Source organism: Sorex araneus, chromosome 9 (genome assembly GCF_027595985.1).
Source record: "Sorex araneus isolate mSorAra2 chromosome 9, mSorAra2.pri, whole genome shotgun sequence".
NCBI classification, from domain to species: domain Eukaryota; kingdom Metazoa; phylum Chordata; class Mammalia; order Eulipotyphla; family Soricidae; genus Sorex; species Sorex araneus.
Window position 1 is genome coordinate 36,689,704 of NC_073310.1, and position 16,320 is coordinate 36,706,023.

Below are 16,320 nucleotides of genomic sequence, written 5' to 3' on the forward strand. Positions count from 1 at the left end.
AAATGATTAACAAAATTTTGTTTCACCCAAGTATTTTTTAATTTATCAGATTACTTTAATAACTTTCCTTTGTACCAACCTAGGCTTTTTATTTTAACAGAGCTGAATCATGCTCGCCAACTTATTATTTTTTTCATTATTCTTATCATTATCATCAAGCTATTATTAGTATCATCACTATTTCCTTAAAGACAGAAATAATCTCAGAGAACAAAATAGCTCTGGCATCCAGCAGTGTTTTGTTTTAGGAAGTCTACTTTATTTACAGTCAGAGACGTGTGAAGAGTTGAAAAAGCACTTTTTCTTTTGAAAAACAGAAGTGAAGATATAATACAGACACATATTTAGAGGAAATGTGCACAACTTAGCAGGTCACATGTAACAATTTTTGTCTACTTTGTTGACGAAGCCAGTACACTCTTGCAAAAAAACGAACTCAGAACTATGTTCAGATTCACCACCTTCTGAGGAAATTCTGTTCTAGAGCTCAAGATACCATTATGTTAGCTTATTCTATAGATAAGAGACATTTCAATAAACAAGAGAGATTTGGAGGTTACAAATAAATTTTAGTGACTAAAAACTTCTTTTAATTGAGTTACCATGAATTGCAAAGTTACAAAGTTATTGATTGAGATGCAACACAAGTCTCTTCACAAGTGTCCACTTCTCTCCTCCAATGTCCCCAGTTTACAGTACTGCTATTAATTGGGTATCATGCATATCATTTTACCTCCTTTCAGGACTGGGTCTTCCTCCATCACTGTTGTAGTGTTCACTTCCCTGACCCATCACCCTCCACCCAAATGACACGTTCTTGCTGAACACCAGTTTTCACGGCCTTCCTTTCTATTGCCTTTGGCCATTTGTTATTTCCCTATTCAGTTTATTTATAACACACATATGAGAGAGATCATTCTGTGTCTGTCCCTTGTCTTCTGACTTCACTCAATATGCTATTCTCCCGATTCATCCACTTAGCAGCAAATTGCATGATTTCATCCTTTCATACTCCATTATTTTTATGCGCCATAATTTCTTTTGCCAGCCATCTTCTCTGGATGAATGTAAAGGCAATAACCTTTCTTTTATAAGAATCTGGGTATGATACAATATCTTTGGGCTGAGCCATAGCTAAGCAGGTAGTGTGTTCACTTTGCATGCGGTCGACCAGGGTTCGGTTCCTCTGCCCCTCTCGGAGAGCCGGGCAAGCTATCAAGAGTATCTCACTTGCAGAGCAGAGCCTGGCAAGCTACCATGGCATATTCGATATGCCAAACACAGTAGCAACAAATCTCACAATGGAGATGTTACTGGTGCCTGCTTGAGCAAATCAATGAGCAATGGGATGACAGTGACAGTGATAAAATATCTTTAGAAAATTCAGGAAAAAAATATTTTCAGATGAGTTGTGGTGTGGTGGGGACCATCTGTCTGTTCTCGAGGCTTAGAGATCACTTCTAGCAGTGCTTTGGAGATCAGAAGCAGTGCTGGAGATTGAACAGGGATTGGCTAAAGGAAACACAAGGGCTTTATCCCATGTACTATTTCCCCAACCAAGCAAATTTACGTTTTTGACAAACTGTGCAGACAAAATTCTCACTTTCATTTTCTAAGACAACAGATTTTATGCATATTTTCTAAGATCTAAATAATTATGATTAATAAAAGCTCCAAATAAAATATAGATAACATGGTTTAAAGAAATCTATATTATAGTATACAAGTTATCATCACTAAAAAGTTGGAAAATTAGGAGGGAGTGAAATAGGTTAATTTCTTTATTGTTAATGGAATAAAGTGTTGTGATGTATTTAATTTCTGAAGTTAAAATTTAAGAAATATATATTGGAGCATTCATATCATCAAATGAAAATGACTACTAATGGAGCAGTAAAACCTTATTACCTCTAACTTGTTAAAATCAGAGCTAAATCAAATTCAATACAAAAGAAAGTAAAATTATACAGTGATAAAGAGAGAAACCCACATTAAAATATTAAACATCACTGTTAGAGTAATAAATGAAATTATTAACATTACTCATCACTGTCACTGTCATCCTGTTGCTCATCAATTTGTTCGAGCGGGCACCAGTAACGTCTCTCATTGAGAGACCTTTTGTTACTGTTTTTGGCATATCCTATACGCACGAGTAGCTTGCTAGGCTCTGCCTCTCAGGCTAGATACTCTCTGTAGCTTGCCGGGCTCTCTGAGAGGGGCGGAGGAATCGAACTCTGGTCGGCTGCGTGAAAGGCGAACGCCCAACCGCTGTGCTATCGCTCCAGTCCTCATAGCAACATTATTTAGATCCTAAACAAAACCAAACAAAAATGTAAATAAAAACACAGGTACTATGCTAGTTAAAATTTTTATAAAAAATTATAGTAAGGAATGCAAATAGAAAATTAAATTAAGAATCAATGAAAAAAATTGTTAAAATGTATCAAATATAGTGATACAATCGTGAAGGGGCATAATCAGTGGATAGTACTATATTAAAATCTATGTTGGAAACTGTTGAAATACAAGAAAACAACTACAGAAACACAATAAAATGTGACACCATAGCATGTCTCTCGAGTTAGATTGGCATGAAGTCAAGTTAAGATTAAATAGAGGCTATTCATATATTGCATGTAATAAAAACCTCTAAGAATTTGGCAGTGTCTTATCAATTCCAATATGCCTATCACACAACTTTTGTTACAAGTTCTAGATATACGTGTTATCTGAAATTGCTAAATCATTATTGTAGATGGAAGTGAGGAAGATAGGAAGATAATAATAATAATAATTCCTGCATAATAATACGAATATAACTATAAATATGTGCTGAATTTTTAGGATAAAACAGCCTAAGAGAAACAATCTACAAAACAGGTACAAATCTTAATAATGTTACATATAATTAAGATGTAAACTTCAGAATAATTATTTAGAAATGTATTAGCATTAAATTACATATGTTATAAGAAGTAATTATTATTTGCTCTTTATTATTTCTCTTGCCTATTCAAATTTTATCAAAAAGCCTGGGGAAAGAATATTTCCTAAATAAGTGATGTTAATGTTTATTGCTGATATTTTAATGAACCTGAAAAAGTCCAATCCCTAAATGAAAAAATTAGCAAAGTCAAAAACAGCTAATCATAGGAAGACTATGCAAATGGCCAATACATTTTCATTAATGTTTTCCCTGAACAAAAATGTTTTGAGCATCTAATATACGCCAAGTGCCAAATACTTTTCTATTCAAGATATAGTTACATGGTCAAACAAATAGGGTAAGTATCTCTGTTCACTGGAATTGACATATTGATGATGGAGATAAGAAAGAATATTAGATAATAAGTTAACAATACAAAAAAGGAAAACACCAAAATTGCATGTTAAGGGTTGAGAAATAAAGTTGAGAAAAAGTTTGAGAAAAAAAGACAAAGGGAAAGGGGCTATGGAAAATATGTGGGAGATGCCATTATTCATAATCATCAGGGCAGAGTCATAACTTTCCAAAGAAAAGTAAAGGAACAAATTATTGTAGGGAAGATTTATTATATTTATCATATGGAATTGTATTACATTTAAGAAGTGGTAGACAATTGTGTCATGGGTGTAGGGCATTTAGGATAGAGAAGGGACCAGATTAGGGACCGGTGTGACAATAATAGTTGGAAATGATCACACTGGAATAGAACAGTGTTGATAGTAGGTAAAGGGATATACATGATAAACTTTCAGTATCTGAAAGTAAGCCATAATGTTCAAAAGGAAAGAGAGGGGGCTAAGGGAGAGGGAGAGGCTGAGAGAGAGACAGAGAGAGAAAGAAAAAGTGCCTGCCATAGAGGGGGGATGGGACAGGAGGAAGACTAGGGTCTTTGGTGGTGGGGAATGTACAGTGCTAAATATGATCATGAACAACTCTGTAATTGTGTCTCACTATTATTCAATAAAAATATAAATAAATAAAAATTGTAATAGAATGTTTTTTTAATATAAAAAAAAGTGGTAGACCATTAATGTAAAGAGGAATCCAGGAATGTGGTTTTAACATGTCGTGACGTAGAATGAGAAACAATTGTAAAAGGTGAGCTTAAACACAGTGATAATCTGTTTTAGCAGAATAAGTGATTATTTGCTAAAAATAAACTCTTCCAAAATAGAAAAGAAATGACATGTTAATGACTAAACATATAGAACTTGGTTATAATAATTAAAAGGTTTTAAAAGTGTCTATTTCTTGACTCAATACTTGTAGGAATTTAGCAATTTCTAAAACAGAAATACATACATACACATAAACAGATACACTTGCTTGAACAAGTATTAGTATATAATCTCAAAACAGAGGGTACAATAATACAAAATCTAAACATAACTATATGACAATAACAAGGTTATCTTACATCTTAACAGAATAATTGCAAAATAATTTTAAGAATATTCCAGAATAGCATAGAGAATAGCATGGAATATAATCCACTGTATAATTTTAAAGTGAAAAGTTTATATACCAGGATGTTGCTACAGTGTAAACATTTTCTCTTTATTTTATCATAATTATCATAATTATTAATATTATTTCTAACTTTGTTAAATAGCATGATTTACAAAGTTGTTTATAATCCAGTTGTTTGGGGCATTCAGTGTTCCAGCACCAATCACACTACCAGTAATACCTTCCATCCACCAATGTCCCCAGTTTCCCAACCATTCCAGCAAAAAATAATTTATTTTATATTGCTTATTACAACAAAATGGTAAATAGGATTAGAAAACTAATTCAGCAAAAGAAAACTTGTTAAAATTATTATATCTCCCAACATGGGTTTTAAAATCAAGAGGGTTTAGTGAGCTGTTTATTGCTAGTTGAGTCTTCTGTGTTATTGTTTTTGCTTATTGAGCTTAGTAGACTTCTATGCTACTTTCCTAACTAATTTTCTGTGCTCCTACTGGCCTGTCAGTGTTGTGCAATTTAAAGGTGTCAAGATCGGCATACTGGGATGATTTATGGCTCACACACGTCCCAAGGAGGCCTGAGATTTTTCAGTCCAGAAATCCCCATACCTGTGAATTTAATTGGCTTGGTGTCTCTTACAATATTAGTCAAGATACGGTGAAGGTGGAGGCTGTTAGATGTGGGTGAGGCTGCTTGAACTCTGACAATTGTGGGGGTCAGGCAGCATCTCCGGATCCATAAAGGCTCCAGAGTTTTCAGCTCAGACTGGTATACCTGGGAGTTCCATTGGCCTAGTGTCTCTTGTGAGATGAAGCTACCCTGTTTTCTAAACAAAATTTAAATATAATATACTTTTCAAATAAAGTAAATATATTCATGTATTTGTTAATGGGTATATTTATAGAAGGAAAATTATTCATATTATATATTAACTTACAGACATTACCATTGTGAGTTAAAAATAATTTTTACTTTAGTATTTATAGTTTTATAATTCCCTTAACTTTTATGTTGAATGAATAAGGGTTTTGAAATGAAATGAAAATTTTAATTTGAAGAAAATTGGCTGTATGTAATTTTGAATGTTGCTATAATATTAATTCAACCAATGGAGTTTACTTGCCATTCCTACTTTGTTCCTTTATTTGATATCAGGTAATTGATTTAGGTTATATTCTCAGAAGAGTAACTACTGTAATAATATCCACAAGTAGTTTATTTTATTTTACATATTAAACTACTTATTTATGTTGATCTTAATTTGATTGGAGTAAGGTCTTTATTTTTTATTGTTGAATCACTGTGAGATACAGTTAAAAAGCTTTCATGATTGAGTTTCAGTCATGCAATGATGGAACGCCCATCCCTCTACCAGTGTACATTTTCCACTATCAATGTCCCCAGTAACCCTCCCACTACCCCCACTCCACCTCACCCCCTGTTTCTATGGCAGACAATTTCCTTCTTTCTCTGTCTCTGTATCTGTCTGTCTCTGTCTCTGTCTCTGTCTCTCTCTCCTTTTGAGCCTTATGGTTTGCAATACAGACACTGAGAGGTCATCATGTTTGGTCCTTTATCTACTTTCAACACACATCTCCTATCCCAAGCAATCCCTCCAACCTAATTGACTTAATGATCCCTTCTCTATCCCAGCTGCCTTCTCCCCCAGCTCACAAGTTAGGCTTTCAATTGTGGAGCAATCTTCCTGGCCCTTGTCTCTACTGTCCTTGGGTGATAATCTCCTATTATGTTATTTTATATTCCACAAATGAGTGCAGTCAATTCTATGTCTGTCCTCTCTCTAACTCATTTCACTTAGCATGATACTTTCCATGACCATCCACTTATAAGCAAATTTTCATGAGTATTTTAAAGCATTATTACTTACTGTCAAAATCTTTTCAAAGATCTTTTCTCCTCTTCATGCCCACTCGCATGCTATTTCACCCTTTATTACTTGACTAGCTTATTCTCACTCTGCAACAATTTTGTTGTTTTGACGAATAGAAAGTGATTTTTATAACAAGTTGTAAAAATGCAGATCCAGAAAGTGGTAAGTCGCTAATGATGAGATGTGAAAGTGCTATATACAACTGTCATAAATTATTACAGTGTTGTTATCAGCTCACACTAAGGATGTAAAAGGGTAAAATGTTGGCCTAAAGACAAATATTGTAAATATTAATGTGTTATAGGTTATTGCCCTCAGCAATAAGTGTTGGGATTTGGAGTGGTTAGATGCTACCAGTGACAGGGACATCCAGGTAGTGACATCATGCTATAAGATAGCTTGGCAGAAGTCAGCTACTTCTGGGTACACAATGGACCATGAGCTTTCATATCTCGTAATTGGAAAGGCTGGAAGAGTGTTAAAGGAGATGGCTTTGTTATGTGACCTGCTTTCAAAGTAGAATTTATGGTGTGCATATTTTGAACGGTATTATCTATTCTAAATCATGTGTGAGACATTCATGCCCTAGAAGGAAAGTCCAAGGGCTATGTCAATGATCAGTCACAAAAAGTGCACTGCACATTTCAAACTTCTGCCAAGTTCAGAGTATGGCAACACTTGGTCAGCAGGGAAGAATCAAGGAAGAATTACATCTTTCTTTCCATAGTGTAATTCTAGAAATTTTAGAACCTTAGTTAATAATTCAGTTAGTAATTGGTGGCTTTCAGAGAAGAACAGATGGAAGAGGGGAGTCACCTCTTATTTCTCTCACCCACCAAAAGTAAGGGATTTAGGAATTTAAATAAATGTCTGATTATAAACTATTACTTGAGATGAACAGTCTCAAAAAAAGATTCCCTTTGAACTAATCAAAAATGACAAGTAAGACTGTAGAAGATACTTGAATTTTAGCAAGGAAACAATTACCTGACAAATAGACTGTAAAAGAAAAAAGGTTTTATAATAATGTATATTGTCTATAAGTTGAATCATTTTTCAATACAGATTTTCCTGGATTTATGATGAGGTCATATACAGACATGACCATTGTGAGTTAAAAATATTCTAAATTGAAAATGTATTTAATACATTTAACCTACAGAATATCATAGTTTAACCAGTGGAAGCTGGTAGCCTAAAGTCATGTGGTTGACTTGAATAAATGATTGCTGCTCCTGCTTGGCTTCTGGAAATTATAATAGCACAAATCACTAGCCTAAAAAAGGATCAAAATTCAAAGTGTGGTTTCTTTTTAACATATACTGCTTTAGCATCATCATAAAGTAAAATAAAGTATGTGACCTATTATAAACTGGGAACCTTCTATATTAATTTGGTGGTTGTCTTTTTAAATTTTCTGAATTATAAATTTATATATATTCCATTTATATATTTGGAATGTTCATAAACTTCCCTTACTGACCTCTGTGATACAATGTAATAGAAATCACTGATTGCTCACAGACAATTCTTAGATTTATCAAATTTAATGGAAGAAAAACAAATGCTATACTCTATCCCCCAACACAAAAACATTAATTTGAAAGGATACATGCATACCTATATATCACAGTATTTAGTAACAATAGCTAACAACCCATACGCCCAATTTAAGGATGTGGCATCAAGAAGTTGCTACACATACACACACACACACACACACATACACACACACAATGGAATACTATGCAGCTCTAGGAAAGGGGAAGAATGCAATTTACTGTTATATGTATTAAATCATATCTATAATTTAATGATACAGCTAAACATAGCAACAAAAGACCAAATTCAACAAAAATGGAGAACTTATCTATAGAACTAAATTGTATTAGAAGGGGAATTGAACATGGCTTAAAATCTATAAAAATATTAAATTACACAAATCATTATATAATAAATAGAAAGTTGATGTTGACAGCATTTTTTAAAATTTCATTGAATCATTTTTAAAACTTTCTTTTGATTGAAGTATTGTGATTCTCAATAGTAAATTACATATGCATATTAATGATGGTTTCATGTGTGCATAGTTCCAATACCATACGCACCATCAATGTACCCAGCTTCCTCCTTTATGGTTCCCAATGCTCTTCTCCTTCAAATATGTTAAGCTTTCTTCCACTTAATGGTATAGCCTCTTATTAAATTGCTTGCTCTGTTTTATTCTCAAAGTACTCACAATTGTTTCATTAGTGTTCCATAACACTATAAGGAGAAGCATAAACTTGAAATAGAGCCATTCACAAAGAAAAACATCTTAAATACAACCACATAAATGAGGGTATTTCTGGTAATATTTTCAGTGTTTTATCAATGCATAATTAGGTCTAAGACACATAACAAGAAAAAAAAATCAACAGAGTCTGTGAATCATCTACAGAGGTGAGATACCATGCTAGGGAGATAGAGGAGTAGGGGGAGTTGAGGAAGGGAAAATGAAACAATAGTAGAGTGAGAAGAAAACTATGGATGGTGTTAGAACATTGCATCATGGACACTATCATTGACAGCATTTTAAATCATGACTAAATTTATTTTAAAAAGTAAAGAGCTATACTTTATGAGGATTTAAATTTTATCGAGGTTTATAGTAATATCATATAAACTAGATATTAAATTAAATTTTTATTGGCTAAAAATTAGGAATATATTCCAGTATGCTTGGTCTGTCATAGTTTTGGCTATGTTTTCACTCTCATTTTAAAAATCTAGTGAATTGGGAAGTTTCTTAGAATGGAAGCTTTCTTTCATTCATTTGAATTCATTTCTATTCACATCCTGATCAATAATGGTACTATCTGAAGATAGGGGATAAAAGTATCATCTGTACCTGTAAGCATACTGCTCAGACTAGTTATTTAGATTTAGTTCTTTCCAGTAATGACCTTCTTTACCAGTAGCTAAAATGTTCCCAAATTTTCAAAACCAGGTTTGATCTTTTCTTTTCTTTCTCTTTAAGAGTTCAGTAAATGGTGTATAAAAGCACTGGATATCTGAATAATATCTCCTTATAAAATTATTCTTCATTCACTCAATAAATATGAGTAAAATAAATGTGTTTTGTGCTTCCTAACCATACCTTCAATTTTTCCCTCAGAAAAATTTTAAACTTTGTATTTTAGGCAACCTGATATTAAAGGATAAATAAATTTTTGGTGAATGGTGACCTTAATAAAACTACCCTGCCTTTATTCATTAGTTTACATAAAATTAGGAATATTTCCCAAAGGAAATCCTGATTTTGAAAATAACAAAGATGACCAGAAACAATGTAGCAACAAGCGTCTGATGCAGGAAGAGATAGAGGGTGGGCTGACCGCTGCAGAGTTTAGCTATGATTTGAAATTAGATTGAGTCATTCAACAGTAAATCTGAAACTATTAAATGATATATTTTGTAATATATATTTTCCTCATGAAAAGACACCCTTAAGGATACTTCTCACATACAATAATCTGTCTTATGGTTCCCAAGAACATTTCTGAGTTTTCACTAAAGTCACAGTGATCTACAAAGCTAACTTTTTTAAAGGACTATAGCATAAATAGATATCAATTAAAATATTAACACATTGTGACTTCTTATTTTTAATTTGATTTATCTTTGGTTTACAATATTGTAAATTATAATAATTTACACCTCTGTGTGTATACAATTCTCACCACTCCTGCCACAATTTTAATGTCACATTATCACACATAAATGTCCCTCTACTTATTTCCTCATTCCTTTTCTTTTCCCTCTGAAAACCACCATAATTTCACATTCTATGAGTAAGTTTTGATTTATTTTGACAGCTTTGATTATAAGATATTTGTATTATACACATAATTCTCTTTCATACTTTTACATATTTAATTTAATATTAGCACCTCAACTTTCATCCACTTTTTCCCATACTCAGAGCACTGAATATATCACAATTTCATCTGAAGATGATATTTAGGTTGATTCTATGTGTTGGTTATTGTGAGTAATAATAGCCGTATTAACAAAGGGGTAAAAATATTGTGAATTTATGTTCTTATATTCTTTGAATAAATGGCCTAAAACTGTACTTCTGGAGCTTATGGATTTTACTTGAAGGACATCTTTACTTTAGAAGTTTAACTTTTACTGGTGCTGAAAATTATCAAGCATGAAGCATATTAGAAAAACTAAAATTACAATGATTGATCAAATCCTAGTTCTTAATGTTTGTATTACTGATAACATCACTTTATTGTACACTTTCTACTTTTTCTTAACTTAGATACAGGAAATCTTAGAGGAAAGAAATTGATAAGTAGTTAAATTTTGTAGTTATTTATATTTGCTGTGCAAGGTATTTTTCTCACTAATTTCAACCAGCCTCATTATCAATACTGAAAGCCTTGTAGCTTAATAGAAAATGGTATTTATCATCTCCCAGAGTTGACAGTCTTGACCCATTAAATGTATTCAGCACCTGGAAAACCATCTTTTTTCTTTAATTTCTTGATACTCAAATATCACATACTATGAAAAATATGTTTTTAATGAAGATGTAGTTGAAGACTCTGAATGTCTTGATATTTCTTTGCACATCACTAATGTTCCTGAAATACTCTTCAGTATCACTATGAGGACGTAGTTCTCTCTCTTTCAAGCCATTATATATATATCAGATAGACTTTCCCTGGTGATCATGAAAGCAAATCCACAGGGAAATTGAGATAAAATGGAGGCATGGTAGTCAGGTGAAGATACTATGTTCTTAGTGATAAAAAAATTTGATTGTTAACTAGCTCTTATAAAATGAAACAAAGATGAGGCCAAGAATCCATACATTTAGATTAACTTTTTTCAGTTGACAGTGAAAATTAAAATAATTTAATTGCCAATAATGATTCATCCTTTAGTCAATTCCTTTACCCCAAAAAACATTGCATTTGTATCTCTAGATTTTCAAGTTTATTTGATGTTTTCTTTTAAATGATTATTTTCACCCTTAGTTTTGAAGAAACTAGAATGTGATAACTAATTTTTAAATAAAATAAAACACTTCATTTAAACATTGTAGTTCACACAGTTGTTATGCATGGCAGAGCCTGGCAAGCTACCCGTGGCATGTTTGATATGCCAAAAACAGTAACAAGTCTCACAGTGGAAATGTTACTGGTACCCGCTTGAGCAAATCGATGAACAACAGGACGACAGTGCTACAGTGCTACAGTTGTTATGGAATTTTGATGTTTCAACACCAATCCCATCACTAGAGTGACTTCCCCTCCACCTCTGTCCCCATTTTTTCAGCCATCCCCAAGTCCTAGCAGGCACATAATAATTTATTTTATATTGCTTGACACAACTGAATGGTTATTAGAATTATCAAAAAATCTCCAGTAAAAGAAAATTTATGAGAATTGTTGCATCTCACCATGGGATTGTTAAATTCTTGTCTGAGTATTGTTTGTTGCTAGTTGAGGCATCTGGGCTATTATTTTTGTTTGTGAGTTTAGTTTCCTTCTCTGTTGCTTTCCCATCCAATTAGATGTACTTCTAGTGGAATTTCAGTATTGTAGAATTTGGTGGTGTTATGTTTCTGTGTGGTTCAGTGATTTCAGGATTTATGGCCTGGGCCAATGAGTTGGCATGGCTGCTGGGGCTTCCGCAAGTTTGGTTGGTGAAGGGTGGAGGAGTGTTCACCCCTATTCCAAGAAGGCCCTAGGATTCTCAGCCTGGACTCTGGAGTACCTGAAATTTTTTGTGTTTTGCTGTCTCTGTAGAGATTATTAGTGACGTGGTGGAATTTGGCCATTGGTGGGGGTTGTGGGAGCAGCTGGACTTTGGCAAGACAGGGACTGGGCTGACTTCCTACTGAAGGTGCCCCAGACTTTTCAGCAGTGACTGGTTTGTCCACAAACATTAGCTGCTTAGAATCTCTTCAGAGATTCAGCAATAAATCTGCACAATATGGCCAATGGCTATGAATTGTGATAACTTAAAATTTAATAGTACCTAATTTCTAAGTTGGTATATTTCCTTATAACACTAAAAATAGCACATATGAATTTCTGAATTTATTAATTTCAGTGGGCTGGAGCGATAGCACAGAGGTTGGGCATTCGCCTTTCACATGGCTGACCCATGTTCGATTCCTCCACCCCTCTCGGAGAGCCCGGCAAGCTACCGAGAGTATGGAGCCTGCACGGCAGAGCCTGGCAAGCTACCCGTGCGTATTGCATATGCCAAAAACAATAACAATAAGTCTCTCAATGAGAGACGTTACTGGTGCCCGCTCAAACAAATCGATGAGCAACGGGATGACAGTGACAGTAACAGTGATTAATTTCAGTAATGACTTTTGTCAAAGAGATTTAAAAGTAAGGCCTGAGAGATAGTACAGGGGTTAAGGCACTTGCCCTGTACATGGCAGAGCCCAGTTTAATCCCTGCTTGGCATACCTTGAGTATCACCAGTAATAATCCCTTAGCATACCCAGAAGCAAGCGTAACACAGACAGGTATGGCACCCAAACAAACAAAAGCAAATGAACAAAAAAGAAAACTTATAGCTTGTGAATAATGTGGACAAAGCCAACATATTTTAATTATAATGATTTATGCTATAAATTTTAGTGCTTCGTTGTTAATGATCAGGTGAGAGATGATCTATTTTACTTTTCTTTCAGCGGTTTATCTCTGCAAGAGAACAATGCAAAACAAGGCAAGGCTGGAGTTAGCAGACTATGAAGCTGTAAGTAACAATAACTTGTAGGCAAAGAATATCATAAAATAAGTAGGAGAATGGTCTGTAGCTGTTAGTAGGCAATCTAGTGAACTTTCTTTATTAATGGAGCTCAGAGATCAAATTTTTTGGCATCGGGCAGAAAAAGACAGTAAATGTCTGCTATTTGCTTTCTATCATAATTCACATTGAGATTGTTGGAATTCTAAATGCACAAATTTATATTAGAGAGAGGGAATATTGTTTGTTTAAATCGATTTGAATGTAAAATCTTTAGATATATAGAATGTATGGTGAAGGTATTTGAACTAAGAATTAAAAAGCACTTGCAAATAAAAATGTTTTAGAAAAAACATATTGGTATCGATCATCAGATAAATTATTATTATTGTTATTTGTTATTCCTGGGTCCATTCAGGAATCAGTTCCGACGGTTCTCAGGGAACCATAGGAGATACTGGGGATAAAACCCAGGATATTCTCACGCAAGACAAATGTGCTGTCCACTGGCTCCCTTCAGATAAAACTTATTAGATGCAATTTACTCAGACAATTGCCATGCTGTGATTTACTGAAAACAAAGAACTAGAAACAGGCTGCCACAAGTTACATTTTTGTTAGAAACTAAGACAAACTGAATCAATATTAGGAATGCACTGCTAAGCTAGTACTCCAGTTAGGAGTTTATTTGTCTAGGTTTCCTTTACAAATATATAAGGCAGCCAAACTTACAAGGGCACAGTGAAAATGAATACCAAGACATCTTTATCTTTGATATATTTTTTCAGGAAAGCCTCGCAAGGTTACAAAGAGCATTTGCCCGGAAATGGGAGTTCATTTTTATGCAAGCAGAAGCACAAGCAAAGTGAGTCCTTGTGAGTCTTTTGGAAGATTTGTTCAATACGTGACCTTTCGTCCAGAATGACAATACAATTAGCACTTATTAATTATTGTTTCTATGCTGGCAGAGTGGACAAGAAAAGGGACAAAATTGAAAGGAAGATCCTTGATAGCCAAGAGAGAGCATTTTGGGATGTACACAGACCTGTGGTAAGCAAACAGATGAACATGATTCAATTCATAATCTAATCCTTCAGAAAGTGAAAATTCTGAAAATAATTAGGGGAAAATATAATGGTCTCATTGCGTCTCCTATAGATTTGGTAGATTACTTAAGAAATACCACATCTGTATAGATGACCAGAGTTTAGTAGAACGGTACATAATTTACAAAACAAGGCATTTTCTACTATGATATTATTTGCTTAATCTTGACATTTAAATTGTTTGATACTTGCATATGTGTGGGATCTGGAGGGAAAACTATAATAGTTTGAATGGCTCAGTATTTATATTTTTCTGGATTTAAAATAATAGTGAAACTGCTGTTCTCTTTCTAAGTTTTATCTTTTTAAACCTATTAATATCCTGCCCATCCATTACTGGTGCCCTCTTGAGCAAATCGATGAACAACAGGATGAGAGTGATACAGTGATACAGTGATTAATATTCTGCTATGAGTGATAACTTTCATGCATTAACATAGTCAGCTCAAATTCAAATACGCTATACTTTATATAGTGTATATAATTATAATTATAATTGATAATTATAATTGATCACTGTATCTACATATAATATCAACTAATATTCCTATATCATAATTTTAACTGTTACTTTAAAAATAATTTTTATTTTTTTTATTAATGAGTCACCATGAGGGTGCAGTTACAGAGTTTTGTGCCTGTGTTACAGTAATACAATACTCGAGTACCCATCCCTCCACCAGTGCCCATTCTCCTCCATCATGTTCAATCTATATTCTGCTTTCAACCCGCCTCTCCTATCCTGAGTGGATCCTCCACTGCACTTTGGTTGGTGTTCCCTTCTCTGTCTGAGCTGCCCTCTTCCCAAGTATGTGAGATCAGCTTCTAAGCCATGCAGCAGGCCTCTTGGTATTAATTGCTACTATTCTATTTTATATTTTGCAAATGACTGCGATTTTTCTGTGTCTCTTTCTTTCTGACTCATTTCACTTAGCATGATACTTTCCATGTTGATCCACTTCTATGCAAAATTCATGACTTCATCTTTTCTGACAGCTGCATAGTATTCCATTATGTAGATGTACCAAAGTTTCTTTAACCAGTCATCTGTTCTCGGGCACTCGGGTTTTTTCCATATTCTGGCTATTGTAAATAGTGCTGCAATGAACATACAGGTGCAGATGTCATTTTGACTATACTTTTTTGCCTCTCCGGGATATATTCCCAAAAGTGGTATTGCTGGGTCAAATGGGAGCTCGATTTCTAATTTTTTGAGAAGCGACCATATTGTTTTCCAAAAAGGCTGAACCAGTCAGCATTCCCACCAGCAGTATAGGAGGGTTCCTTTATCCCCACATCCAAGCCAACAGCTGTTGCTTTTGTTCTTTTGGATGTGAGCCAGTCTCTGTGGTGTGAGGTGGTATCTCATAGTTGTTTTGATCTGAACCTCCCTGATGATTAGTGGTGAAGAGCATTATTTCATGTGCCTTTTAGCCATTCGTATTTCTTCCTTTAGAAAGTTCCTGTTCATTTCTTCGGCCCATTTTCTGATGGGGTTGGATGTTTTCTTTCTGTAGAGGTCAACCAGTGCCTTGTATACCCTTGATATCAACCCCTTATCGGATGGGTATTGGGTGAATATCCTTTACCATTCTATAGATTGCCTTTGTATTCTGGTCACTGTATCTTTTGCGGTGCAGAAGCTTCTTAGTTTAATATAGTCCCATTTGTTTATCTCTGTTTCCACTTGGTTGCTCAGTTGCATGTCATCTTTGAAGATACCGTAAGCTTCAACATCGTGGCGAGTTTTTCCTACCTTGTCTTCTATGTATCTTATGGATTGTGGTCTGATGTTGATGTCTTTAATTCATTTTGATCTGACTTTTGTGGTGTTAGGTTGAGGTCTAAGCCCACTTTTTTGCATGTGGTTGTCCAGTTATGCCAGCACCATTTGTTGAAGAGGCTTTTCTTGTTCCACTTCACATTTATTGCTTCCTTATATTTGGAGCTGCATGTAGGGATATTCCATCCTGTTGCATTGATCAGCGGCTCTGCCTTTGTTCCAGTACCATGCTGTTATAATTGTTACTGCTTTGTAGTAAAGTTAGAGTAATAAATAATGAATGTCCTTGAATATTACCAGAATAGTTTATGGG

General features: G+C 34.3%; 1 protein-coding gene across 4 annotated transcripts in view; it reads left to right on the forward strand.

The window, feature by feature from the left end:
- The window catches only part of RGS7 (regulator of G protein signaling 7), a 467,594-nt gene that overhangs the window by 349,637 nt on the left and 101,637 nt on the right, over positions 1-16,320 (forward strand). For all 4 annotated transcript variants that reach the window (XM_055147307.1, XM_004619017.2, XM_004619018.2 and 1 more), the window contains exons 7-9: positions 13,063-13,127; positions 13,907-13,983; positions 14,087-14,168. In XM_055147307.1, coding sequence (XP_055003282.1) covers positions 13,063-13,127; positions 13,907-13,983; positions 14,087-14,168 — 224 coding nt within the window. The remainder of the gene's footprint in view (positions 1-13,062; positions 13,128-13,906; positions 13,984-14,086; positions 14,169-16,320) is intronic.